This window comes from Macrobrachium nipponense, chromosome 43 (genome assembly GCF_015104395.2).
Source record: "Macrobrachium nipponense isolate FS-2020 chromosome 43, ASM1510439v2, whole genome shotgun sequence".
Taxonomy (NCBI): domain Eukaryota; kingdom Metazoa; phylum Arthropoda; class Malacostraca; order Decapoda; family Palaemonidae; genus Macrobrachium; species Macrobrachium nipponense.
In genome coordinates, this window is record NC_061104.1 from 44828082 (window position 1) to 44855859 (window position 27778).

Consider the following 27778-nt stretch of genomic DNA (forward strand, 5'->3'; position numbering starts at 1 on the left):
GGATCTGGTTCAGCCTCGTAGCCTCTGACTGGACTTCCTTCACCATAGCTTCTGGGAAGAGATCTGCTCCCCAGAGTTAGACGCGGAGTCAAACCTATTCGGACTCATGGCGAATGGTTGCCTCTTGTAGGACATGTTCCTACAATTCATTCTAGCAGTGGCAAACTCAAACATATCCGACTGTACCGTTTGAGTCAGGGCTTTGGTCATGAGCTTAAAAAGCGGCTCTGAGCCATAAGCTATGGTTGCTACCTCGGACATAGCCATAGAGTTAATTGATCTGGCTAGTCGCGATTTCGCGTCAAATTCAGCCTGAATAAGGCTATCTGGGAGCCTGGGTAGCTTTTCACCAAACTGCTCCATAGCACAGTCCGGTTTGAGTTTGCCAGCTGAGAAGGTGTTTTGGCAAGTCCTCCCACAATTCTCCGGCTGAAGGGAGCCAACGGAGATGTGGGGTCTGCTTCTTCAATTGAGGCATGGGTTCCCCCTTCTGGGCCGCTGGGATGGTAGACCTCGCGATCTTTGTCAGGAACGGGAGCGGGGTACTCTCATCCATTGTGAAAATGGTAAAGGGACTCTTGAAAGGTTGTATCCTGGTATTAGAACAATCCATGTCCTCTAAACATCTGAGCCATTCTCTCTGAGCCTGGTCCTCGTGAATAGAGGACTGTCTCTTTGGTACCCTATCATCCCAACGAAACCATGGCTGAAGCTGTAAGCCTTGCGTAGCCTATGAACGGAGGCTGGAGGTCTTCCGGGAAGAACTCGAAGTCCTCTATCCTTCGAGTTCCGAATTCCGGTAATGGAGATGAGACCGTCTTGGAAGGGGGCGTATGACGCTACTCTCCATGGATTGTTCATCGAGAACGGAGGTAGCAGGAGTCATACGGAGGAAGCTGAGTTCCACTCGTATTGGAAAGTGGAGGAGAGGCTAGAGGGGCTTCTCTCAGTCCGGCTATAATGGAGTCTTGGGAAGTAATCCTATCCGACAGACGAGAGATCAATTTGCTCCATGCTACTCTTTAGGGACACCCAACCAGGTCGCCCACCTGTTGCAACAGGCCAGCATTGGAGTCCAAGGCCGGAGCTGCTGCGGAGGTGGATGGGTGGCTCTGAATCGGAACCAAGGGTAGCGGAACTGGTGACTCTGGCACCTGGGGTGCGAGATCTCTCTCTGGAGGATTACTCCTCGAGGACTTAGAGCCGGAGCTAGAAGCTTTAGACCTGTCTGCTCCGGGATTCGCAACCAGCCGGAGACTTACGTGAGGAGGATGACGCCGAAGTCGACTTCTTAGACGACGACGACGTCTTAGTCAAGGATTCACTGCTTGACCCTTGACCTTAGGTCTAACCGAAGCGTCAGGAGGAGTATATAATTCATCACCTGTAAATCCTTGGAAGGATGGAGAGGTTGCAGGAGTAGAAGAAACAGTTACACCAAGGGTGACCCTTGGGTGTCCACCCTACTTACCTCGACCACAGGTCGTCTACAACCTACCCATAGGTTCCACATTAATATCTAAAGTCGCGACGTCCGTGGAGATATCCTGGTCTTGATCAGTAATGCAGGCAGCCAGCTGTTGTTGGATGAAGGCGATAGTAGGGGCCGCCTCTACTGGGTCGACGTATCCTGTCGCCTTGCTCCGGGGAAGATTAACAGCGCCAACCGCTTCTCCAAGATGTAGGGCATACCCTTGGCGGCGTTCTTCCCAAAACCGCCGACCCAGGCCCGCAGGGTTGCCAGTGCGGTATCCTTCACTGCCGGCGCCTGGAAGGAGAGGGCGTAGATTAGATTTAAGAATCATCTTAAAACTACAACTTAAAATATAACTTAAACTTAGATGCCTTAAGTTAAAGTGGATGATGAAAACTTAAGCACTAAACAGAAGCGGAGCAGCTACCGGAGATGGAATACTCACCCCTTCTAAAAGCTGGCTCACCAGATCGTAACATATGGTACACGTCTCATGGTACCAGACTGGATGTCCCCGCAGAGTCGCGCACTGGAGCATGGGACCGGCAAACTTCAGTTCGGTCCACATGGGGTCCTGAAGTGTGGCGGCGCATCCCGGATGCTCACAGTTTGGTGGGGCCTGTAATGGGGAAGACACATGAGTATCTTAAAGAAAATAACACTTACAGGCTAAAGGACAGAAGAACTCCGTTTGCATGCCGGAGCTCGGAAAAAATTTGGGCATAACCCCCCCCTGCCTCCCGCCTGAATAAGGCTATAATCCCGGAGATATCCGGTAAGACATGTAAGGGAGGGGGGGAAAAGGTTTAAGGTACTTAAGATAAACTATAGTTAATCTAATAACGCTTAAACCTAAAACTCAAACGAACCGGAGCAAGTCCAGTGCGTAGCGGAGTGTAGTAACTCAGCAATACGGTAAGTTAGCAAGGAGGCCACCCACTGTATGTTCCGGTCCACTCTACTGGGTGGACTAACAACTTCCCGCTGGATGCCAGGACTCCGATCAGGAAAGGAGACCTAGCAAGGTCGGAAGAGCGAGGAGACATACAGGCTCGAGCGAACCGGAGCGACAAGGAAGCAACGGATGGGGAAAAGAGAAAGGCCAGTACCCACCATCACACCACCACCGGGCCGGCACGAGAAGCCGGAGAGGTCGCGTTCCAGTCTGGGTCTGTCCCGTCTCCCTGACCCCTCCGCCTGGGGGGAGAGAGGGAAGTCATGCTCTGGGTATGTGGTAAGCGAGCCGTGGGCAGACCGCCCCACCCTCCCCCGACTCTATGGAAGAGCGGGAGGAGGGGGGAAGGGGACTGGGCAGGAGTGGCTGGCTGTCTCGTGATCGCGTAGTGACCACGAGACGGTAAGGCTAAAATAAGACAAACTAAGCTAGGACCAACCAACTGATCCAGAGAGATGCTATCGGGAAGCAACTGAAATGAAAAGCGTAGCATAGAGACCCACTGGGCCAAAACCGACTGATCAGAGAGATGCTATAGGGAAGCAAAACCGAACTGTATGAGGCGGTAGCATAGGCTCAAGGAGCCAGGACCTAGGCTAAGCCAGACGCCTAACTAACCTAACCATAACAAAATACATGGTATAATAAAATAAAATAAAAGAAAGAAAACAAATATAGTAGGAAGAAAAAAAATCCCAGGAGTGTACGACTAACCCCGAATGGAAAGTCTACCACTCAAAAGCTAGTCAGAGGACCGATACTAAGAGCCGGGACTAGGGTCTGGAAAGAAGAAGCCTACATAAGGTAAAAGACATGCAGCCATGACAAACCTGAGTAGAACAGTGACCCTAAGTAAAAACGGGATAATAATAAATATAGAGAGTACATAGATAAAATGGGATGTTCTAGGTATGGGAGACCGAGAACGAACCCACCACGCGGCAGAACCATGCTGCCATGCTTCCGACCCCGAGTTCGTATTTATACCTAAAAAACGGCAAACAATACTGACTGAGGGCCGGAAAAAACCAACTCAACCATAAATACTGAGTACTTAACTTAGCTGCTGCAATAGCTGCACGCTCCATCATAGATAAATCCAACGAAAGGGCACAAAAAACACAGAGAGAAAAATATCACGTGTGCTCGTGAGTGCTAACTGAAAAGGATGTCCACCAGAGGCGCAGCAGTCGGCAGCATGGGATGGAGGTAGTATATGTAGTACGAGCTGCTCACTCTGTGGGGTCGGCTCTCCTCATGGAGGGTTTTGTTGTGGGAGATTTCTATTGGTTTTTGGCTCGTGGTAGTGGTCTCACTCGCCTAGTGTTCATACCGACACCTCTTGGAGGGTGAAGCGAGTCAGTTGTACTGACCTTTTTCTTTATTTTATTTATTCTCTGTATGTGTTAGTACATTTACCCTAGAAATAATAGATTAAAGGATATTTCGCGCAGCGACACGAGCTGAGCCCAGAAATAACACCGTAATAATGAGCAAAGTGGGACTACCCTAAAGAATGAACCACTTGTTCATTCATATATTCATGGATGCCCAAACCAAATATCTGATAGTTTAGACTACTATTACCTTAACCATATATAAATTTAATGATAATTATGATACAACTGCTGAAGAAAAGAAGAGCCCCACCTATTATAGTCAAGAAAAAAATTTGCTTAAAGAATTAAATAAAGTTGCTGGTAGGTTTGTAGTTTCTTTTTGATTGGTGTATTTTGTATGTAAATGGATGGATGAACTGAGGTGTATGCCAGTGTTTTCTGTGACTGATGCAATTGGAATGTGTAATAATGTGCATCATGTGTATGGACAAAAGGGAAAAATTCAAACTATGGAAATTTAAGGCTAGGATTTATACACAATATCAGTGTAAAGTCTATGAGGGATATTACTACATGTTAGGCTTGTCAGAAAGGGAAAGATCAGAAAAATTATACATGTCTACCTATTTTGTTATTGAGTAAGAATGAGTCATGTGAAATTATTTCTTCACTACCTGACTGCATAAAGATACATTGGGATGGTGATAATGGTATATCTTATGAGCAAGTTTGTATATACAGTACTTGTGAACATTAAAAGAGGGGAGAATATTGTGACTAGTGAGTCACACTTTGTTGCCAATGTGTGGTTGTGTGTAAGCAAATGAAAATACTGAGTTGCAATGTTCTTGAGTTTGTAGGCAGAGCATCTGACAACAAGTTGCAAAAGTTGAATGAGGGAATAAGTGACTTCAACAGATTTAAAAGATGTGAAAATGTGACAAAATGGGGATAAACTGGAAATTATGGATGAATGTCAGGTTATAATTAAATTGAATAGTATTCTGATAATATGAATGAATTGACTGGAGAGTTGTAGTTAGTGAGTAATGAGTGAGGGGAACTAGAGGAAGTTGGAAGTGACTAGTAATTGATTTACACAAGAGGGAGATTTTTATGGCTTACAATTACCGAGTTTGGAATGAGAAAGGCTAATAAGTTTGTAAAGCATTAAATAACATGAGAGAATGGTGAATACACCTAGGCTATAAAGATGATCAAGAATGTTCTTAACATCCTAGAGCAGATTGCAAATTTTGTAAGAATAGGTTCAGGATGACAATTATCAGGTTAGATGGAAAATTGGTTAAGCGAACACTAGTTATTCTGGCAAAAGCATTTATACATGACCCATAAATACAGTGCAACCCAGGTCCTTGACCATATTAGAACTTGACATTATTGGATTTTGACATGAAATTTTGAATAAATTTTGCATCAAAACTCAACCAAAAAACCGTAATCCAACCTGATGAACCAAGAGTGTTTTAGTCAGTTGCCGCTAGTTGACGCGTTGGTGATGTTTATAGCCAGCTCACTCTGCTGCTATTGTTTTGAGTATGTACCCAGTTCTAAAGGAATATTTCCTTAGTTTTTGTGACTTTATATACTGTATTTGGATTCAATCATGGGTCCCAAGACAGCCATTGCAGACAACCAGAAGAGGAAAATAGTAAGAACCACAATTAAACTTCTTATGGTGGAGTTTATTGAAAAGTATGAAGGAGGAATTAATGCAATTGATTTAGCATCGTATTTTTAATATTTTATCAATTTACTGTAATAATTAGGACTGTTGTTCAATGTTTTACTATCACCAACAAGTTTTGTGCCTACCCATTACAATACGCACTACATATACCTAGCCTAGCCTATGGCACTCAGTCAACCATCAGTAATATTGCTGCATTGGACGCAAGCCAGTTTTTTTTTTATACAATTTACATTTAAAATAAAAAAGGATGTCTCATATATTGTTATTCAACTCTGAACTTTTTTAGACGTAATTTAAGCATAATGTTTTGTATAAAAAGGCAAAGTTAAAGTAATAAGTGGTGGTCAAGAACGGCTTAATCTTTTTTCTGTTACTATTCCTTATGGAAAAAAATTGATTCACATTTCAACTGAATGGCATCTCGACGCTTCTTCTGGAAAGGATTAGAGTCGAGGTCCGGGGTTCTACTGTATTGGTAAAAAAGTGAGAGTTTTCAGCAAAGAGAAGTGCAGGCTTCAATAATGAAGGTCCCATTCATCTTTCAAGCACCAATTCACACTTTAACTTGTGATTCAGCACTTGGTTTGTCTGCCCTAGCTGCTTGTTAAGGCTTAGGTAAAAGTTCAGTCTTGTCATCTGTATGATGATGACCAAATTAAACTAAGAGAACATCATGTATCAAAAAGCATACCTTGTGCTGGAAGACTGTGACAAATTTAGAGGACTGTCCTCTTCCTCCTCCTCTTCAATTTTATCTGGAATGTGGACAACCTGAGACACTTTGTTGTTTTGATTTTTTGAGGCCGTATTCTTCTTTGGCTTATCATCTGTATTTTTAGTCTTCTTTGAATTTCTCATTGCTAGCCTTTCTCCAAGGGATGCAGCGACTCTCTGTTTACCTGTAATAAACATTTAAACTGAGTACTTCAAAATCATCTGTGAGAGATACATGACACTATGTTACAATGATTTTGGAATAATAAACTATCCACCACTCTTAATAAACTATCAACTACTCTGGCATACATAGTATCAGATTCCCAAAATAATCTACCACTAACCACAACCTAGGAAATTCATAAAGCATATAAAATCTGAGAATGAATAAATCTTACTCTGGAACTTAAGTGTTGCAAAAATACTACAGAGTTTCCTAAATTATGATTTAGTGCAAATTAATCCAACATTTCAAATATTTCCTTAAAACTATATAACACCAAACTGCATAATTTTAAGACAACTGAAAAACATCTATAGCTAATGATGAAAAATTTTTCAGAAGCCTGAACACACCAGTAAATGAAACTAACTTTTTTCTAAAAGTATCCAAGGATAAAGATGGTTGTCATCCTCATCTCAGCACTCTCAGAGAACTGGCAAGACCAGGGATGCTCAGCAAACTTATGCTTCACACTTGAATAGCCTAAGAACTTACTACAATTTATAAGGGCATAACCTATCCTCACCTGATGCATTCCATCAGAGAATCAATCGATTAATCTAATGCCTTTTATGGTCACCACCAAGTATGTAAACTTTCATACAAGTCAAGTGTTCCTTATTTTTGTCTTAATTGGAAAAATTTCATATTTAGGAAGAGAATTGCTTTATTAAATTACGCTGCAAACTTTTCGTTCTTTGTTTTTTCTTTATTTATCTACCCAAGGCAGCTGAACCAGTTCCTAACCAACACTTCATTTCCTAGCTTATATACTTCAACAAGGGGAAGCTGTAGTGTCTAAATTAATTTTTCTCATGAGCTTCAATACATTTATGTAACTGCAAAAATTTTAGTATTTTTTCTTTGTCAGTTTAAATTTTTTGGTAACATCAAAGCTATTAATTTAGCAATAAAAAATAAAGAACATCTGCAGATGTCACACTGAGCATGGAAATGTAGATTTTGAGATACTATATGTGTTCAACAACAGTTCTGAATGTTTCAACAGCTTACCTTCCCCCATTCTAACATTTCAAACTGAGATTAAGGCTTCATAATTAGAGAAGCTGGAAGATGCCAGAGCCACACATGATAATTTTGGTAAAGGTAATGTCTTCTGTCACTTCATCATTACAGAAAAATTAATATGCCACCTAATGTACAACTTCACACACAGCATTCATATAACCGGTTGTGAGCGGAAGTTCAGGAAGTATGGGCTGCTCCAAAAGCAAGAGTTCATATTGTCAAGAGGCCAGCCTAATCTAAAACAACAACAACTCCATGAAAATCTTACTAAATAAACTCCCACAAATTCTTAGTTATTCACAAAGAGGTCTGAATAAGTACCTCTCACAAGACATAAATGAACCACTAGTAATAGTATTGTATCTGATAATCTGCAACTTTGCTTTTCTGCTGTTATTATTTTAATATGCTTATAATTAAGTTGCAATTCCACTACTACCACCAACTAAGCAACACATGAGGAAACGTCTCAAATAAAATCTTGAATTTTTCAAATATATCCTAACAGATTATCTTCACAGTGATATTTATTAAGCAATCTGAAAATCACTGGAAAACTAAGCAAATATTTTTACATGTTGTGTACTGACACCATATATTTGGGCAATGAAAAGGCATGCATAGATCTTCATCATAACAAATCAGCTTGCTCACTTCTATCACACAAAAACGGATCTATAAATAGAAAGGTTCTGCATACATTAGTGACCTCAATATGGAAAAATCTCACGTTAACGTTCACAAACACACAAAATTCATAAGCATAATGCACAGCAATACCCTTGGTGATTGTTAAATAAATACAGCATATGATAAAATGATAAAATACAAAGCAATAAATTAAATTGCAACACTGAAGTACCAGATTTAATGGAGATCAAAAGGGTGTACAAAATGGAAGTCATAAGAGCAAATGATTGGTTACTAATGATAATAAAAAAAAAAAAAAAAAAAAAAAAAAAAAAAAAAAAAGCCAGGTGCTACCATTATTATAAATTTGTTGAAATAGAACACCAAATCACATTTCTAAGTTCTCATTGGGTCACCTGAAGGGACATTATAATGAGCTTAGGCTATATAATGACACAAAGAGGTAAGCGTAACATCACTATAAAATTTCTACTATTATGTTCAACCAAACAGGAAGTAAAATTCAATTTTATACTGTTAAAAAACTGGCATTAATCCAAACCTTAATACTTCTCTTTTATCCAGCCCTGAGGTCAACCTAACTTCTTGTCATCATACTATAAGAATGCTCACCTAAGCTTTGACTTCTTATCCCTGTTCTCCTGTAAGGCAAAAATAACCAATAAAAAGTCAAAGCTTTAGCAAGTCATCATCTATTATGCAGACAGGAAACTAGATTATCCCCAAGACTCAAAAAAAATCATGTTGAACTTTCAGTAAATGACTTTTTTTTTTTTTTTTTTTTTCTTTTTAATAAACTGAATTTAAATAAGTTCAGTAAATGAATTTTTTAAAATAAAAACTGGATTTAAATAAGTATTGGAATTTCCAACTAAGCTTAGCTTTTTACCTCTTATCTGGTTAAACTAATAATACTACAACATCATTTTGTATTGGCAGTGTACCTCTTCCTGTCAACTTATAGCCTAAACTCATTATAATGTCTCTATGAAAACAATTTTACAAGATACCGGCATTCCCAGAGTTAAGGCAGAGATCCGTTCCTGAGGCTCGACTTAAGCTGGATCTTAACTTTGAAAAATGTATAAGGTTGGCGACCCTTACTTATTTACATGAGGGAGCTCAGAAACTAGTACCCGGCCTAAAGTCGCCTTAACCTTGGATTTTTGCCTTGAGTCAGACACAAATTTTTAAGGAATATTTTTGAAAAACGTTGTAAGATAGGATTGACTTATGTCGAGACCACCTTAACTGTATACTACTGCATTAATACAATATTGAATGTTAAGGGAAACTCAAGCTAACGCCCTCTGGTAAAGAGTCCACCACTAAAGTGACTTAGCTATGAGAGGAATTTCCTTTCGATTATGCCTCATTATGACATTAATTTCTGAATTTTTGATAGTTGTTGAAAAAAATGATCTCTAGGCCATGCATGGCATTCCATGCAGGGATTCATTATAGTACAAACATTAGAGTGACACCTACTGCAAGTGACGTGGGGGTCAGTTGCAGTCGAAGCCAAAAAACGAGAACATGGAAAACCTGGAGTTCCGGGGCACATACGTTGACAAAGCCAATATGGAGCAGAAGCAGCCATGATAACACCACACACACACACTAAAACACAAGCGAAACGGGCAATGAACCGTGTAAAGGCAGAGAGGTCAACCACAACTCTCGTCCAGGCGGTTAAGAAAAGACCGATGCGGTGGCGCGGGTGCGTGGTCCTTAACCACTCTTCACCTGATATACGCATGCGTTGCCAGATCTCACAAGATCCCTTGCTTTCATATGCAATTTAACCAGATCCAGCTGGGGGCTAGAAATTATCCTACTGTTAAGACTGAAGGTTTGTTCGTGTATGAACAAAGAGATTCTGTGAAGCTTAAGGTATGTCTATACTGTATAAGGAAAATTCAGCTTACATAGTAATGATCAAAATATCAGACATGGACCATAATAATATCATTACTCAAGCTGAACAGCCTGAACCAACAATCCTATAAAGTTAAATGCATAAATTTACCAGTTTTTGTTGTAGCAGGTTGTGGTTGTAATGGAGTATCACAATAACTACTATCAGCCTCACTATCAGTAACTAACGGATGCGTCTTTTCATAAACGTGTTCCAGCAAAACAATTGCTTTTTTCCGACTAATGGGCTTAATCCCATATCTCTTGAGCTCTTTCTGAAAAATTCATCAAAAACATTATAATCAGATTTTGAAAAGGAAGATAAGAGCCAAAATTATTAATGATAATTCCTTTCTCTTAAAAGTAGAAAAATATTTCCCTTGATTTGAAAAATTTTAATGGTAAGACTACACTACAGTATACACTATTGCTATTGACACGAAAAAACATACATGTAGTAAAAGTTTGCTATTAATTTCTTCCAAATACTAAAATATTTTTGTGAACGTAAGCATTTTTGAAAAATTTGGGTACCACTTCATGTACACAGTTTTCCCAATGCAAGTACAGGCAGTCCCCGGGTTACGACGGGGGTTCCGTTCTTGAGACGCGTCGTAAGCCGAAAATCGTCGTAAGCCGGAACGACGCTTGGAAATATGTCTTAAACTAATAAAAAGTTATAAAAACCTTACTTGTAATCCTTTGGTTACACTACATGTCGTTTCCTGTAGTTTTATGTACAACCTGGAGTTATTTTCATAAAAGAATGCTGGTTCTTGAAGGTAAAAACTATTGTAATCCTCTGGTGACACTACATTCTTGAAGTTTTATGTACAACCTGGAGTGATTTTGCAAAATCTTGAGGGCTACAAGAACAGCTGATTACTATTTACGTATCATATAGACTAATTAAAGTAAATGTATCTTTAAATAGGCTTATATATTTGTATCAACAAAACATTTCCTGCCATGAGTCAGAGGCCGTTTAATGAAACGAACACTTCTCTGTCCTATCTGTTCAGAAAATAAACGTTACGTCAATCCCCGAGACCATTGTTGCCAAAGCGTCTCTCTCTCTCTCTCTCTCTCTCTCTCTGATCAAATTACATTGGAAACTTGACATACGATTGCCCTAATATACGAATGTTTTGAGATATAACAGAAAATTTGCGAAAATACAAGCTTTGATATACAACGAAATATTTGAGATACGATTTTGCGATGAGTGTTAGTTGTATAGGCGACCGATAAATGGCGTTCAGTCTGTTTGTTTGTTGGTGCTGCATGTTAACACGTCGTTGTTTAGTTCGTTGTATTTGCGCCTATTTTTCGTGTTATTTTGTCTATTTTATTATTAACCATGGGTCTCAAAGCTAAAGACAAAGCAGGTGATAAGAAAAAACCCAAGAAAATGATTTCGATGGAAGCAAAACATGAAATTATAGCAAAGCATGAACGTGGCGTTCGTATCGTCGATTTGGCAAACGAGTATGGTCGAAATCCTTCTACAATATCCACGATCATCAAGCAGAAGGAAGCTATAAAAACCCCCGAGACCATTGTTGCCAAAGCGTCTCTCTCTCTCTCTCTCTCTCTCTCTCTCTCTCTCTCTCTGATCAAATTACGTACTGGATAATGTCTCTCTTTGGATACTTCGATTTTGCCAAATATTGAGGGCTACAAGAACAGTTGATTACTATTTACGTATCATATAGACTAATTAAAGTAAACGTATCTTTAAATAGGCTTATATTATTAGTATCAACAAAACATTTACTGACATGAGTCAGAGGCCGTTTAACGAAACGAACACTTCTCTGTCCTTAACTCGGAGCGTCGGAAGACGCCTCTCTCTCTCTCTCTCTCTCTCTCTCTCTCTCTCTCTCTCTCTCTGATCAAATTACTGGATAATGCCTCTCTTTGGATACTTGGAATTTGCGTTGTAATCTAACCAGAAACTTCGTTTTGTTATTATTACTGGAAACAAGCAATGATTTTTTCATTATTTGCGCTTTTGGACTGTTATATGTAAACTAGTATGTATTCATTCGCTCGGAAACTAGTTCCGCATATGAGGCGTCACTAAAAAACATAGAAAAATACAACATAAAAAGTGTCGAAAATCATCATAATCTCAAAATTTTTGTTGTAATCTAACCAGAAACTTATTTTTATTAATATACTGTGCTAAACTATAAAGGATTTTTATCATAGTATGCGTTTTTTAAAAGCGTCGTTAACTCGGAGCGTCGGAAGCGTCAGCGTCGTAACCTCGGAACAAGCGTCGTAACCTCGGAACGTCGTAAGCCGGAACCGTCGTAACCCGGGGACCGCCTGTACTCATTATATTTCTTCTTCATGATACATTTAATAATGACTAATGGACAGACAATTAAACTATGTGTTCAAATCTAACCTGGATACTCCCAGTACTTGAATGTTTATTTCTTCAACTTTGGTTAGCCGGAACATCTACAGCCAGTTAGAATTCACCATTGTATTTGTGTCCTCCACAAGCTTATTTGAGAAAGTTTTATACTGAAAGGTTCAACTGCACAAATACAGTTGTAGATGTGCTGGTTAACCAGCGCATCTGTTTTATTTTGTTGACAAAATAAACAGGTCTTAACTCTTTACACCTTAAAAGAACTAAATGAAATCTACAAAAATGAACACAAATGATAGCATTAGAATACAAGTCATGAGAGGAATAGCAACCAAAAAAGTTGCAGCATGAGGCAATGCAAGCACAACAATATATTCTCCCACAATTACTTAATACCAAAGCATACTGATTAGTACTCTTTTCAAATTACCTGAAGTTCTGGTGATGGCATATTTTTGTAATTCGGCATTGGCGTTACCATATTCTGTGTTTTTGCTTTCTGTTTAGGAGTTTTCATCTTTTCATACCCGACAGTATTCCCTTTGTCAAAACACTCCCTTTCTATCATTTGGTTATCTTCTTCAAACACTGGCTCAAACTCTTCTTTCCATAAATTAGAATCATCCATGTCTTCTGTTACTTTAGCCATTGTATCATCACTAATGGATGGAAAACAAGAACTGGCCTTTGTACATCCCTGGTCAAACCTGCAGGATTTTTGGGTATCTGTTGTACTGGTTGCGGAGTCCAAGTTTTTCTGGTTTGATAAACTAGGGGGCACCATAGGTAGAGTTGCTTTGAAAGTGCTGGACTGGGATTCATTGCTAATGATCCGTTCACTGTCCATGTGAGCAACAACTCTTTCCTCCTCTTCAAGAGATGGCAAATCAAGGCAACTGACATTTTCAGTATTTCCACCTTTGTCAGGTGTCAGTGGCATATCAACAGAAATTCCAAATCCAGCATCATCAAAATCATCCCACACATTGCTTATGTAAGAATGATCATTTTCAGTTCTGCCAGATCTTGACCCTTCGTGGTCGTCTTTGTCACTAACAGCACTGTTTGGAGATGGGCATATTATGTCAACTGCTATCTCATTTCCTTTTCCATTATCCTCACTTTTATCAGTTTTTACTTGGTGAGGAACTTCATCCACATCCTTTTCACTTTCTTCACTTTCCACCAATCTAAGAGGCTCCATATCATCTTGAGAGTATGTGGGTGTGGCTGTTTTGCTGCTAATTGTAGTTTTATCCACAATGTTACCAACTGAGAGATAACTAGACTGTGACTCATCAGAGCTATCAATTGTCAGATCAATTACATTACCATTTTGCATCTCATCTTCATCATTAGCATCAATATTGTCTTCAATATTTAAAGGCTTTGCTGAATCTAATGAATTCCCTTTCTTTGCATCTACATCTTTTGAAATATGACATTTATCTTCTGTACGATCATTATCTTGATAATCATCCTGACTATGCAATACTCCACTCTCACAACTTTGTCCTTGGTTGTTTCCAAATTTAGAACACACCGAACTTTCATCACACTGAACATTGTAGCTGATTTGCACCTCTGGAGATTTCTTGTGACTAGATAAAGAGTTTGATATTCCAACTGCATGATCATGTTCAGACTCCTTGGAATGGCTTTTCACAGTTGTATCTTCGGGTGATGAAACTCCAAGTGGTGATTTTGCTGGCGTGGTTATAAAACTAACATTTTCTTCCTGCACAGAGGAATCAAACAGGTCTGGTGACTGTGACCCATAAATACTACAAGTTTTTTCCTTGGAACTCTTGCTTGGTTCATCAGGTGAACTAATGTTATTTGTCCTCAACTCATCAACTTGATCATTCTCATCTGAATAAAGAACTGTTGGTGACAGTGTTTTATCAATGGGAGATAGGTCAAGACATCTCGCCACTTTCCTGGGGACACTTCTACTACTTCTGTCAGCTTTAGGAGTACTTAGGACAGAAAGACTTGTGTTTATCTTGAATTCACTACTTGTCTGCTGTGGTATGGCAGTATCTTCAGCAGAATCCATCTGTAATGGTCTAACTGTGCTAGTGTTCCCTAACTTCATCTTACTATTGGATAAACTACAATGAATTTTGTCTGGTTCCTTTCTTCTTACCACCACATCACCTACGAGAGTCTTTTCTATCATTCTTCCTCTTGATTCTAATTTTTCAGGCAACACTTCTGAGACACCGGACTCAGAGCCCTTCTGTAACAAACCTTTTTCTTTAATGGAGAATTCCCTATTTTATAGAGAGACTCAAGGAAACTAATGAGTTCTTCACTTTTATATTTCAAAGCCAGATCAAAAACATCCATCCAAAAAGGATCATCTTTGGTTTTTATTCTGCAACCACCAGTGTATAAATATGCTAAAAAGATGTATGCTCCATCATATGAAACTCCAGTCCAAGTAAGTTGTCTTTTGCTATTTTTCACATCTGCATATAACTCGGGACATCGAGCTAAGAGAACAATAGAGTGAGCTTTTAATTCTTCACCGCTATTTGTTATGATAGTCACATCGCTTTCTTCACCACTAGCTAAAAGGGAGCCCCAGTCATAAATAAGCCTTGTCAGCATGCTGTCTGATCTCTTGTTGATTTCTGAACTCTCCTCAGTACTAATCAGTTCAGGAGAAACATTTGAAGTGATGCTTTTTGTACGACAATCCTTTAAACTTCTATTGTCACCTTCCACACCTTGGCTCTCATGTTTTTCACTACTGTAATTGGAATCATCTTCCATTAGAGAATTATTGTCTATGACCACTGTATTCTTGGAAGCACTGCAGACCCCATGTTGGTGAAGGACTGTGGTGTTTTTCTCATTTGAATCTCCATACTCTACAGTTTCATCCAAATCCAGTTTGGTGGTACCTTTAAGAGGTGTCACTTCCAGTAACTTTTTCATCATATCTTCAGGCAATGTATCATCATGCAGACTTGAATCCTCATTAGGCAGAGGTTCTTTTGCACTAACCCTACTTTTATACAATACTGTGTCATTTGCTTCATTTAAATATCTGCTGGGTATGGTTTCTTCAAAGGCTTCAAGAATTTGATTAATAGCTGTCTCTCCTGCTTTGGTATACTCTTCAGTGGATAAAGTTATGCCTAATTTTCCTTCTCTTGTTTCAGGATCTGAACTGTCTTCACAGGCATTTTGTGGAGTTACTGCTCTTTCAGTCCGACATTTATCCTTATTGGACTGGTACATCACTGTACTATCATTGCAATGCCTAACAGTCTTGGAGTTAATGTACATTTTGGTTTCATCCATATCAACTGCAAATTGCAGAGATGAAGGAACATTCCTAACACCATTTTTATCTTGAAAGTCTACTGAAGACTTTTCTGAAAAAGTGTGGTGTCTGTTTATAGAACAAGAGTTCTCTGAAGCACGGGAGGTGATATTCACTTCTTTCTCTTTACCCTGGAATGGTGCAGTAGTTTCTAATTCACAGATACTTTCGCAAGGTTCATCACTCAATGGCATAGGCAACATTCCATCACCTGAATTGTCATCATATATGATAGTTCTGGCATCACCTTCATCACTTTCATTATCATCTTTATGAACTTCATCTTCTAACAACAGTGGAGAATTACAATCATCAGAAGAAATATCTTCTTTCTCATCTGACTTTTCCTCAGTTGTTTCCGTGGATACTAAACCTAACTTGCATTTATTACTTTTACTAGTTAGTTTCCCACTTTTTCTTTGTTTTATATTTTCTTTTCCCTGTTCCTTTTTTTTTAATAGAGGATCCATGATCTGACTCCCAAGCAACTGAATCCTGATTATTATTATTTCCCTTTACTAAGTTGAATATTTCTGTGCTGTCTGAGTCACAGGAGGTATCTGATAGCTTCCCAACTTCATCAAGTGTTTCTTCCTCCACAGTTTCTCTTGAGCAAAGGTCTTCCTGTTTGGATGATGTGTTACATTTTCTATGTAGAAAGGAGGTGGAATTTAATGAACGACAGCCTGATGAGCTATCACCTGCAAACATTTTGCCCACCAGTTCTCCTGATTGGTTGGCTTTCTCCTGTAATCTACTCAGTCTTTTTGGTAACACTTGAGACCCTTTGGTGTCTTTGTCAATAGTTGTGTCAAGCAAACACAAAATTTCACTATCTTGACTTCCAACTAATCTTACTTCAGTTATTTCTTTGCTTATTACATTGTTCTCCCCATGAAGATTGCTTTTAGGACTACTACAGAGATTCTGCTCCTTACTACCATCACAGCCTTGAACTGAAGAATCCTCTTCTTTTTGTGCATCGTTGTGTAAACTACTAAGAATGTGGCCAGATAAAGAGATGCGACACATCTTCTTTGGAGAACTTACGTTACAGAAAGATGAGAAAAAAGTATCATTTTTTCCACAGTTGATCTCTGAATGAACAAAGTCCTCATTTTCAGAGCAAGTCGAAGAGTTAACTAATGCCCTTTGTTCATTACCTGTTCTGCATCTGGAATCACCTGCATCTAAAACAGATTTTGAGGCATCAGAAAAACAGAAATTGCTGCTAAATTTATAAGATCCATCTCCATCTGTAAGTTTACTATCCTTGGTTGAAATTTCACTTTCTCCAATCTTCTTTGCTCTCATTTCTGCTAAAATATCATCTTCGTTACTATTAACCTGACTGTTGCTGCTTTCAGGAGTCTTTTCAAAATCCACATGTGTGTTGGGGACTTTGGATGTACTATTGACTTCTGGTTCTTCGGCTGTAGCAGTATCATTGGAGTCTTTAGTTTCTGCTGGGTGGATCAACCAGAAACCACTAGCAGCTTCTAGGGTGATGTTTGAACTAGGACCTTGAAGGTCATCAAGAGAAGATAAATTTGGTGATGCAGGGCCATTGGCACGAGTTAAATTCAGTTCTTGAGAGCCTAGGAGTTCTGCCATGGCAAGCTGTGTGCAGTATTCATTAAGAACAGAAGCTTCTTCTACATCAGATTCACTGTCAGAGTTCTGTAAGGATAAGATTAAATGAATATTACTTCACCAATAAAACTTTGCTACATAAATGTGAATACATACTAAACTTGCAAATTATAATAAAAACCTTTTCCAGCTTCTAATAAGATCAAGAAGTACCTGGTTAGAATTAAAAGTGATAAAAGAAAAGATCTACTGATTTGCTTGGAGATACATACTTAATCTACCACTTCCTCAACACCTATATCTAATCCTTCACTCTGACATGAACATAGCCCTCCAGCCAATCACAAGGCAATTGTAAGAGTGATATTGAAGGCACATTTCTATACTGATAAGGGGTCACCTGAAGGATTTCCTCATAAGTGAGATAAATGAGAAGTGAAAATTTAAGCCAAGTAAAGTTACAGAAATTGGACGGCTGGCTAGAAAGAGACCAAAGGTAGCAAGTGAAAAGTCAGACAGAAATCAATGTAGCTACAAATATTTAGAATACTCTTCTTTCTTCTGAACAAGGCTCAAAATACATGGTAATATGCAAGGATTCTGTGCATTTACATAGCCAAGTATCACCAGATAAACATAATTCAATGAAACAGGATATAACCACCTGACTGACTGACAGGAGACACATTACTGCTGAATGATTCATCTCAAGAATTTCAAAACAGATCATACCAGTTTATGGCTATACATTGCTTTTCTTTGTTACTTTTAACTGTTTACCACAAACAAATTAAAGCAAGAGAGGAAGAGCTTATATATGCCACATGATCATAGGAATTCAACAGTTGAAAAAATCTAACACTAATACTCTTGACATTTTTCAACTTCATTTTCTAACCTCCTATTTTAGTCCTTATAAGCCTTCAGCAGTCCAGCTCTAATCCTGGCATGACAATATCTTGTGTGGGAATAAAACAAGAGTTTCACTGGCTGATAAAGGCACCTGAGTCCTTATCAACATGAAAATGAAACCTAGGAACATGGGGATTTACTAAGAGTCAAGAAACCAGTTTAGATAAAGTCCCTTTTAATGAATCTGCACCGCAACTGGCAATACTGTACAGCATAACTAGTGGAATCCTTAGAGGATGTTGAAACACCATAGCACAGTGAAAGCTTCCAGTAACACCTTGGCACCTGGTGAACAGTTGCATGGAGGTGTCCTACAGGTCTACAAATCAAAATTCAATGTTAATCCTGGATTGACTATCAAAAGCACACCACCTCTTTCAAAATTTTCAAGTGACCACCTGATGGAATTTCAGTAAATCCTGAACTACAAGCAATGTTTTTAATACAAAAACACACTTTTCATACAAACCCATTAATCATAAGGTAATATGCTTTCCTCAAATTCTCACACTCTTTCAATTAACAGTACTAGCACCAAACAGAATGCGATGCAAGTGGTGGTAAGTTGTCTGCTGGACAGCACAGGTGTATTATTTTCAGAAAATGGTTAGACTAGGATGAGTTCCATGCAGAATAAGGCCTCCTATGATTAATTATTCTAATAAGTCAGTAATGAGTGTTTTTGAACTATAAAAATGATATTGTTATGATACAATAAAGTTTGTTCATACTTACCTGGCAGATATATATAATTAAGTACCCACCCACCTCCCCTCAGGGGACAGTGGAAATAAAAATTATGAATAGAAAATGTGAATGGTTCCTGATACCCGCCTCCCAGCGGCAGGAATGGGTACTAACCACCTGGCCAACCACTGTGTGTGCCGGAAGTTTTTGAAATTCTGTCGGACTTCAGAAAATACAGCTATATATATATCTGCCAGGTAAGTATGAACAAACTTTATTGTATCATAACAATATCATTTTGTTCATGAAACTTACCTGTCAGATATATATATACAGTAGTACCTCGAGATACGAAAGGCTTAACTTACGAAAAATCCAAGTTACGAAAGCCAATATGAAAAATTTTACTGCTCTACGTACGAAAAGTTTTAAAGATACGAAAGGTTGTTGCTGTAAAGTCCCGAGATTCGCCCAGACCACTGAGAACAATTTTAAAACTCCCGCGCCGCCAACTGAGTAAACTCGCCACCATCCTCCTGCTCTCCCATTGGTTCCTGATGCTAGTCACCCCATAAGGTCCTGCTCTCCTATTTGTCAGCATCTACCCCTTGTGCTCTAAGTATTCTATTGGTAAAAGGTTGCTGTAAATTGAAAAACTTATTCACGCAATACATTTAATTAGAAAAAAACATTAGGTAAAGATAGAATAAAGAATAGAAATGAATGGTTATCATACTGTTAGGTAGTTTCAGTAGTTGAAGAGAGATAATTAAAATTTATGGCTTACTGTGTAAAAGTGATTACTTGGCGATCGTTCGATACTAGTAAGTGCTGGATGTAAACAGAGGTTTGGAAGCTTTTTTTTTGTTTGTTTGTTATTATAGTTAATGGTTACTTAATAATTATTTGAAATGAGTACATGCAATACATTTAATAAAAAAATTGTGAATTAGATATCAGAAAATATAAAATAAATCAGTCTACCAACAAATAGGTATTTTTTAGAATTCTTCTTCTGTTTTATTATTACGTTACGTATTACGTATGGTTTCATTACAGCTGTCAGTAACTCGGTATCTCCATTAGGCAAAGATAGAATAAAGAATAGAAATGAATGGTTATTATACTGTTTGGTGGTTTCATTAGTTGAAGAGAAATATTAATGACAATTTATGGCTTACTGTGTGCTAGGAAAAATGATTGCTTGGCGCTCATTCGATACTCGTAAGAATGTAAACAATCGATTGGGTTTGTTTTTTCTTTGTTTGTGTATTATAGTTAATGATTAATTAATAATTATAGGAAATTAGTACATACTGATTATTTATACATTTTATTGGCATATTCTAAGCTTTTAGCTCTTAGGTTTAGATGTCAGAATCATAGACTAGGCTACAGTAGCAACCGCTAACATAGGCTAGGCTTATTGCTAAGGGACATATGCTAAAGTCCTAATATATGCAGTAAAAATGGGGTTGAACATTACGTGCAGTTGAATATTACTCAAGTATGTACAGTATTTTGCCTTTTTGGAGACATATTTCTTCCGTCGTAACCCTAGAACATGTGTTTTAGGCCTGGAAATATAATTTACTGGGGTGTTTTTGGAGTGCTTGGAACGGATTAGCCATTTTACATGTAAAATGTGTTCAAAGATACGAAAAACTCACAATACGAAGGCCGTCTCGGAATGGATTAATTTCGTATTTCGAGGTACCACTGTAGCTGAATCCTACCGTTGGAGGTGGGAAGGGACAGAATAGAAGGATTTTGGGAAACAAATGCATGCAGATGATTTACATCTTGGTTCCCCCTGTTAGCATAGCTGGCTTCGTGTTATTGCCACGTAGAAAGTTCTGCTTGTTGGCTCCTAAGAACGTTTGCCAGCAGGAAGGAGAGACCTATATAGCGTGGCTGCACTCCAGTTATGGATCTGTCAATGGGGCGAGACCACAACGTGACTAGACCATATTGACCATACCATGAGGGCTAAGAAGTAAAATAAATATATATACAAATATATATATCACCACCTGACCAACCTAGCCAAAGTTAAGGTGTGTTAACTAAGGCTTAGAGTTAAGAAGTCCCCGTTGTCGGCGACTCAACAACTAAATTAAGAGCTCTTCCTAACCATTTTCTACAGGATAGGATGAGTGGTACTTCTTGCCCGCAAGATTGTGTCTGCAGACACGTATGGCCCTAGCGAGCAGCAGATCTCATATGTCATCTTCACATCTCGCAGGGAGTGTGAAGTGAACTCAGGATGTTGCTGAGTGCCATGCTCTGTTGAAATGCTCCGAGGCCGCGCCCTCACCTCGTGAGGGGGCACAATCTCAAATAAATCAAAAGATTTCAAATCTTTGTGCAAACACAATGAAGGAGCTTTTTTGAAAGAACTCCTTAACAATAAAGCCAGGGTGTTCTTCGATATGGGCAAGTCTGGTCTTTTTCGGAACACTGCAGATTGCCCGAAGGACTTCGACTTTCTTGAGTTTTATGAAGATAAAATTTGAAAGACCCGACAGGGCACAGGACTCTCTCTGGCTCCTGCCCACTAACTTGTGCCATCCTTGATTCCAAGCTCCTGGCCCAAGAACAAGACGGGTTTCCATTCTTAGGCCAGAACGGAAGGCTTAGAGAACACACCGCCTTGTGTTCTCTAACGCCAAAACTTCTGACGATGGCTGAAAACCTCACTAACACTCTTTGTCGTATCTAGGGTGGTTAGAAAAAGGCCTTCCTGATCACGTGCAAGAAGTTAACAGGTAGGAGAGGTTCAAATGCTTTGACATCAAGAACTTCAGACTAAGTCTAGGTTCCATATTGAAAGCTTCGATCTGGACATGCACAGTCAGTCCGTCTGTACTAAAGTCAGGTGACCGACCAGTTGACCAGTCAGACGAATCAAGGACAGCAAGGCTGTACCCTGAAGACCATAAGGCACTATTCTTCGCTGAAGGATGAGTGTCTGGACTGCCTGGGCGATTCAAGCTAAGCAAACCTTGGGGGGTGTATCAACGCAACCCAACGTCGTTAGCGAATCAACTCCTGACCTCGAGCAACTTCCTGACTCGAGCTTTCTGGTGCCAGGAGAAAGGAGCGAGGAGCAAAAAGGCGATTCAGTCCCGAAGGACGAATGCCTGACAGTCCAAACTGGTCTCATGTTAAACAATCATCGGGGGTGTATAAACGCAACCGACTTCGTCAACAAGAAACTCAGGGCTACTATATGTCGCCTGATCTCGCACGAGTGTCTGACTCCGAGGAAACAGGTGAGACAAAAAGTAGATGGTGAGCGAGTTTCGAGATTCCACAGAACTTCAAAGATTCAGAGTTCAGGGCTTTGTTGTTTGACAGAAGCATATCTGAGCCCAAAGGCCATCAACAACATATTTGCGTATTCTTTAATAGTTGTGACTGCCAGCATCCCATTCTTCAAACAACGGAAAGGATAGACGGTAAAACCCAATCGTATACATGTCAACATCTCGATAGTCTGAACGTAGTCAGACTCAGAGCGGAGAGGTTATAGGTACCTTTCGTGTTAGAGTAGACCGACTCTCTCGGAAAAGGTCCTTGGAAAGTGAACTAGGAAGGACGTGACCTCTGTGAATCTAGGATCTTGAAGGCCAACAAGGGGCGATCAGCGTCATTGTCGCTCCCTGTGACGTCATAAATCATCTTATTACATTTCCTAAGCGTTTGAAAAAGGTAAAAAGAGACTAAACATCCATCCCTGTTCAATATCATAGGATGGCGTTTAATGGTACCGCTCCCGGATCGAGAATAAGGGAGCAGAGAAGAAGAAGCCTCTTCGTCCTCAACATAGCGAAGAGATGAATGAAAGGACGTCCCTAAAGTCTCCACAACTCTCAACATACTTCTAAAGAAAGATTCCACTCGGAAGTCAGTAGTTGCTGCCGTCGATCGAGACGATTCGTACGGACTTTTGCAATCCTGTAACGAACCTCTTAGAGGATCGTTACATTCTACGCCTGTTGTTATAAAAGGCTCTTTCTCGTAAACCCGAACAGGGACTGAGAGAAGATACTTCCTAAGATATGAGAGAGCTGTGGAAGATCAGAGTTGATATGGACCACTGGTCCCCAAAAACTCGTTCGAGACTGGAGGGGACGACCGAATTGCTTCCCACTTCTTTTCAGATTATGATCCAGGACATGCTGAAACCCTCGCCAGATGTCCGGCACCTTCTTTCTATCACCTCAGGTGATACTTGACGCACTGAGAGATGTTCAGAATAATTCCTAGATCTTGAATAAAATTTCAGTTTCCCAGTAGGAAAAAACTGTAGAGGTCAGAATTGCAGTCTATTCAGGGAAACAAACTTCTTTAGGAAGGAAATGGTCCCCAGCAAGCTCATCCATTCCCTCACACAGTATGTTTACTTCCCTAATAAGGCTGCGCTTTGCCTAAGCAGGAGAGCATATAATAGTGCAATGTTGCGGTAGAATATCTCTGTTGAAACAAATAGCAAGGCAAAACCCGAATGCCAAGGTTTATTCATTCATGGTTAAGAAATCCCTCAATCTTAGGCTAAAGTCCATGATTGTAGGGCAGAGATACAGTTAGTCAGTCAATCCCGCAGGAGAGAGAGACGTAACCGCCAGCACAGAGATACGGTTAGTCAGTCAATCCTGTAGGAGAGAGAGACGTAACCTACCGCGCATGACAGCGAACGAGCTGCTACTGGCTCGGTTGGACAGTGGACTGGAGGACAGTGACAGCAGCAGCTTACGATCGTCGTCTCTTAACTTTATGCCTGGGTTGCCAGCTACCCTATTCTACGAAGAAATAGGTCCGTTATTTTTGAGCAGAAAGAGACTCTCAAGCTGGTATATTTAAGCGAAACAGAAAACGCTAAATATATAAATGCGTTTGTGTCGTCATAACACTACCATACAACGGTAAAAGATAAATCGGAAACTCCTGGAAGGCTGCAGGGAGTAACGATTAAATGTCCTTAAAATAATAGACAATAGACCTCTCGGTTGCCATCCGAAGAGGTAACTACAGCAAGCGTATATGACTTGAACCAACCAGTAGTAAAATAACGCAAGGCTAAATATATTATATTACAATAAAGTTTGTTCATACTTACCTGGCAGACATATATATAGCTGAATTCGGAAATACAGCTACATACATATCTGACAGGCAAGTTTCATGAACAAAACTTAGAGAATCGAAGCGGACAGCTCAAGCTTCTTATGTTATTGGACATAAGCGTTCATTGACGTAGTCTACAAGTCTATTTCTTGTACAAGTCTGCGAATGATGAATGAGAGCTCTTCCGAATCTTGTCAATAAGAGCTTATCCGCTTACGCAATATCAAGTTAATGAGATGTTTGTCAATGAGAACTAACCCATTTACGGGACAAAGAGATATTTTGTCAATGAGGGGATACCCACTTACTTGACAAAACGATAGTATATTGTCAATAGGAGGGGAAAGTCACTGAATGACAAAACGTAATCCAGGAAGTCGAGCATTTTATTTTTCCGATTCCCGTCTCAAACGAGGAAGGGGCAAGAATCCTGTTAAGAGACTAGGCTTACAGCAGGTAGAACGACGATGTTCAATTCGGCAGCGTAGTCCCGACTAGGAACTAACAAAATCTATCATCTGAAAAGCCCTTTCAGATGGGCTAAAAAGCTTGCAAAATTATCCTGGGAAGAGGAAGAAAATCTCCAACCAGCTTCCTCTCCCGTATCACAACTAATGCCTGCTAAAGCTTAAAATTTATTGGCAGTATGGCAAAGGAAGTCCTGTCTTGCGCTTTCCTGAAGAGCGTCCTTTTGATGAGTGCCTTTGCAAGAATCCTACTGAACGTTGACGAGAGTCCTGACGTGCAGGACGTCGAGCTTTTACATAACCCGTAGCTGCCTTACCGCAAAGTCTGGACTGCGGTAGAGCAAAAGAGATCTTTCCTTGAGCTTTCCATAACTCCATCCAATCCTGGACTTTACGAAAAGCAATATTAACTGACAGAGACCTCTAAGAATTCACGAAACCCATGGTCTTGCTGAGTTTCGAAAACGAAGTTGCCTTTTCACTTTAGGCTTCCTCCGAAGCACTGCTTACTTCACATTCTTCGCAGGCGAGGTAGAAGGGATCACCGAAGGTAGGTAAAAAATCTTTAGGCCCAAATCAGCTTGAAGAGTTAAAAGAAACGTTCAGCCTGGCGTGCGCTGGCGCCTGGCGCGCGCTGGCGCCTGGCGCACACTCGGCGTCCACTGGCGCGCGCTCGGCGTCCAATTGGCACGCGCCTGGCGTCCATCCGAGCGTCCCATTCAAGCCGAGCGTCAAAAGAAGCGTGCAGAAAAGCGTCACGCTCCTGACAGGCATCAATGCAAGCGAGAGAAACTGCCTTCAGGGAAGAGCGAGAGACATCTCGGAGAGAAACCCGACTGCACGAAGCAGTCTCAGGTGAAGGGTTGATCGTGTGAGAATACGAGGGGCGAGGGAACGCCTTCTTATTCTCACAGCAACAAAGCTAGGACGTCCGCGCTCAAAAGCGTCCTGCTACTATGACTTGCTTTCCCTTTTCTCGGTGGAAAGACGTACACTAGTTTAGGCGACATTCGCCTTCTTACTTCTCACTGCAACGCATGACGAGAGAGAGAGAGAGAGAGAGAGAGGACATGAAGTGTCCTCTTCTATAAAGCTTCTATTTAGAGGGCGCGAGTCCTTCCGAAAGCTCCAAAACCTGCGCAGGGAGGACGCTTCGGAGGATGAGAAGCAATCCTTCAGGATTCGTGCACGTGCACGCACTTTGGCAGCCTGGGAGTATCTTCAGGTCTGTCGAAGGCACGTCAGATCAGTGGGGGTTCCTCGTAACCCTCCTTCGGCTTTCGACATGCTCTCTCCCTGTTCCTGGGAGTCAAGCAGAGGTCCCGGCCTAGAGGCGAAATAAGGCCGATCTGACGCACCCTCCACTACACAAGGGGCACTGTCACTGCACTTAGCCACTTCACTTTTGCTCTCCAAAGCCAGCACTTTCGATTCTAAGTTACGAATCGATAGAGTATCAGAGAAAGGGCAATACCCTCTACAGACACTGTTTACGGCCCGAAGGCAACATTACAGGGTTAGGAGTAACAACTACAGAAGTAGCACTCTTCACCACAATGATAGGAGAGCGAGCACCTTAGATTCCAAGATACAGATGGAATCTATAACGTAAAGGGCATTACCTCTTGAGACATATTTATAGCCCGTAGGCCATACTACAGGGTTAGGCAAAATAAAGTCTACAGGTAGGTTAGCCTACCCTGACTTTTGTTTACTGATTAATTGCGTACATACGAATCATACGTCTTCCTTACGGAATTAGACAAAGTCTCACACTCCTTACATGACAAATCTCAACAAAGAAGCAAGACCCATACCCCTCGTGCATATCAAGTGCGGAACTACCGAAGCTTTCGGTAGCCACACCCTATCTTAGCAGACAACACCCTCTGAAACTAGCCTAACTAGATTCAGATATACAAAAATGAATCAAATTCAAATCAATTTAAGATAGCGTATGCCTAGCCACAAATCCAAGTAAATATAAATCAAAAGACAATTAGGATATTTAGCGGCAATGAAGTTTCCAAAATCCTAAGACGGAGGTACTGAAAACAGGTGTTTCCAGCACCGACGACAGAAAAATTATGAATAGAAAATGGGAATGGTTCCTGATACCCGCCTCCCAGCGGCGGGAATGGGTACTAACCACCTGGCTGACCACTGTGTGTGCCGGAAGTTTTTGAAATTCTGTCGGACTTCAGAAAATACAGCTATATATATATCTGACAGGTAAGTTTCATGAACAAAATTTAAGTTTCTATTATCAAACAAGTGAAATTTCATATACAAGGTAACAATTACCTCATTAATGTTTTGCATAACAGTGACATTCAGTCGTCCTGGAATGTCCGACAGCCTCTTCAAAAGCCTCCCAACTTCAGCTTTTTTGGGCTTGATGTGTGACTCGAGATCAGCAACATAATATTTCTCAATGGGTTGCTCAAGATTACTAGCTGATGCACTCCACAAAGTACAGTTCTGTGATGAAACAAATATAATACACATAAACTTTCCTTTCAAACCATCTCCCCAGGAAAGGCATATGCAATTCACATTTAAAATTTGTATCTGTGTACATTAATATACTGGGAGGTGATTCACAAAGTACAATACAATGCAATGGCCACAGAAATATAAAAAATTACTTAATACTACTTTGTTTGGAAGTCCCTTTCACAAATGTTTAAACACTTATAAATTTCTCAAAAAGCACAAGGTACACATTTCAAAATCATTACAATACTGCCTGACATTCATATAACATGCTAGAGATATGAAATATTGGAGGAATCAATGGAGTTATTTTATTAGTTGCTTGTGCAATATATGATCTCAAATCAAGATAATTACCAGAAAAGCACACTGCATACCTTCCTTAAGTTACCTTTGGGTCATAAAATTAGTAAGGAAAATAGGCCTTATTTTACAGCATAATGCCTCAATTCTAACTGTTTTTAATGTTAGCCATTGTTTATCACACTATCAAATGTAAATAAATTTCACAGTGAATTGTCAACAAATATCCAATTATGCAACAAAAGCCACTAATATCTACATGTCAAGATTACTTGTTACCTAAGCAAATGGAACATATACATAAATTTAAAAACATTTTGCTGACCTCATCCCGAACATTTGTGAGACGCCCACGTCCTCCCTGAGTGGTGTTTTCTTTCCAACTTATATTAGTTGAAGTTTCACTGGCTAAAATAGTAGCAACTTTTTCACTTATAATCCTTTCCC

At 39.9% G+C, this 27778-nt stretch overlaps 1 protein-coding gene across 1 annotated transcript in view; it reads right to left on the reverse strand.

The window, feature by feature from the left end:
* LOC135213706 (uncharacterized) overlaps positions 1 to 27778 on the reverse strand; it is a gene marked incomplete in the record, with an annotated part of 78337 nt that overhangs the window by 10719 nt on the left and 39840 nt on the right. Inside the window, 7 exon segments of the mRNA XM_064247814.1 lie at positions 6175 to 6382; positions 10133 to 10295; positions 12837 to 14602; positions 14605 to 16183; positions 16185 to 17423; positions 26837 to 27013; positions 27657 to 27778. The exon segment at positions 27657 to 27778 is cut by the window's right edge and continues 96 nt beyond it. Coding sequence (XP_064103884.1) covers positions 6175 to 6382; positions 10133 to 10295; positions 12837 to 14602; positions 14605 to 16183; positions 16185 to 17423; positions 26837 to 27013; positions 27657 to 27778 — 5254 coding nt within the window.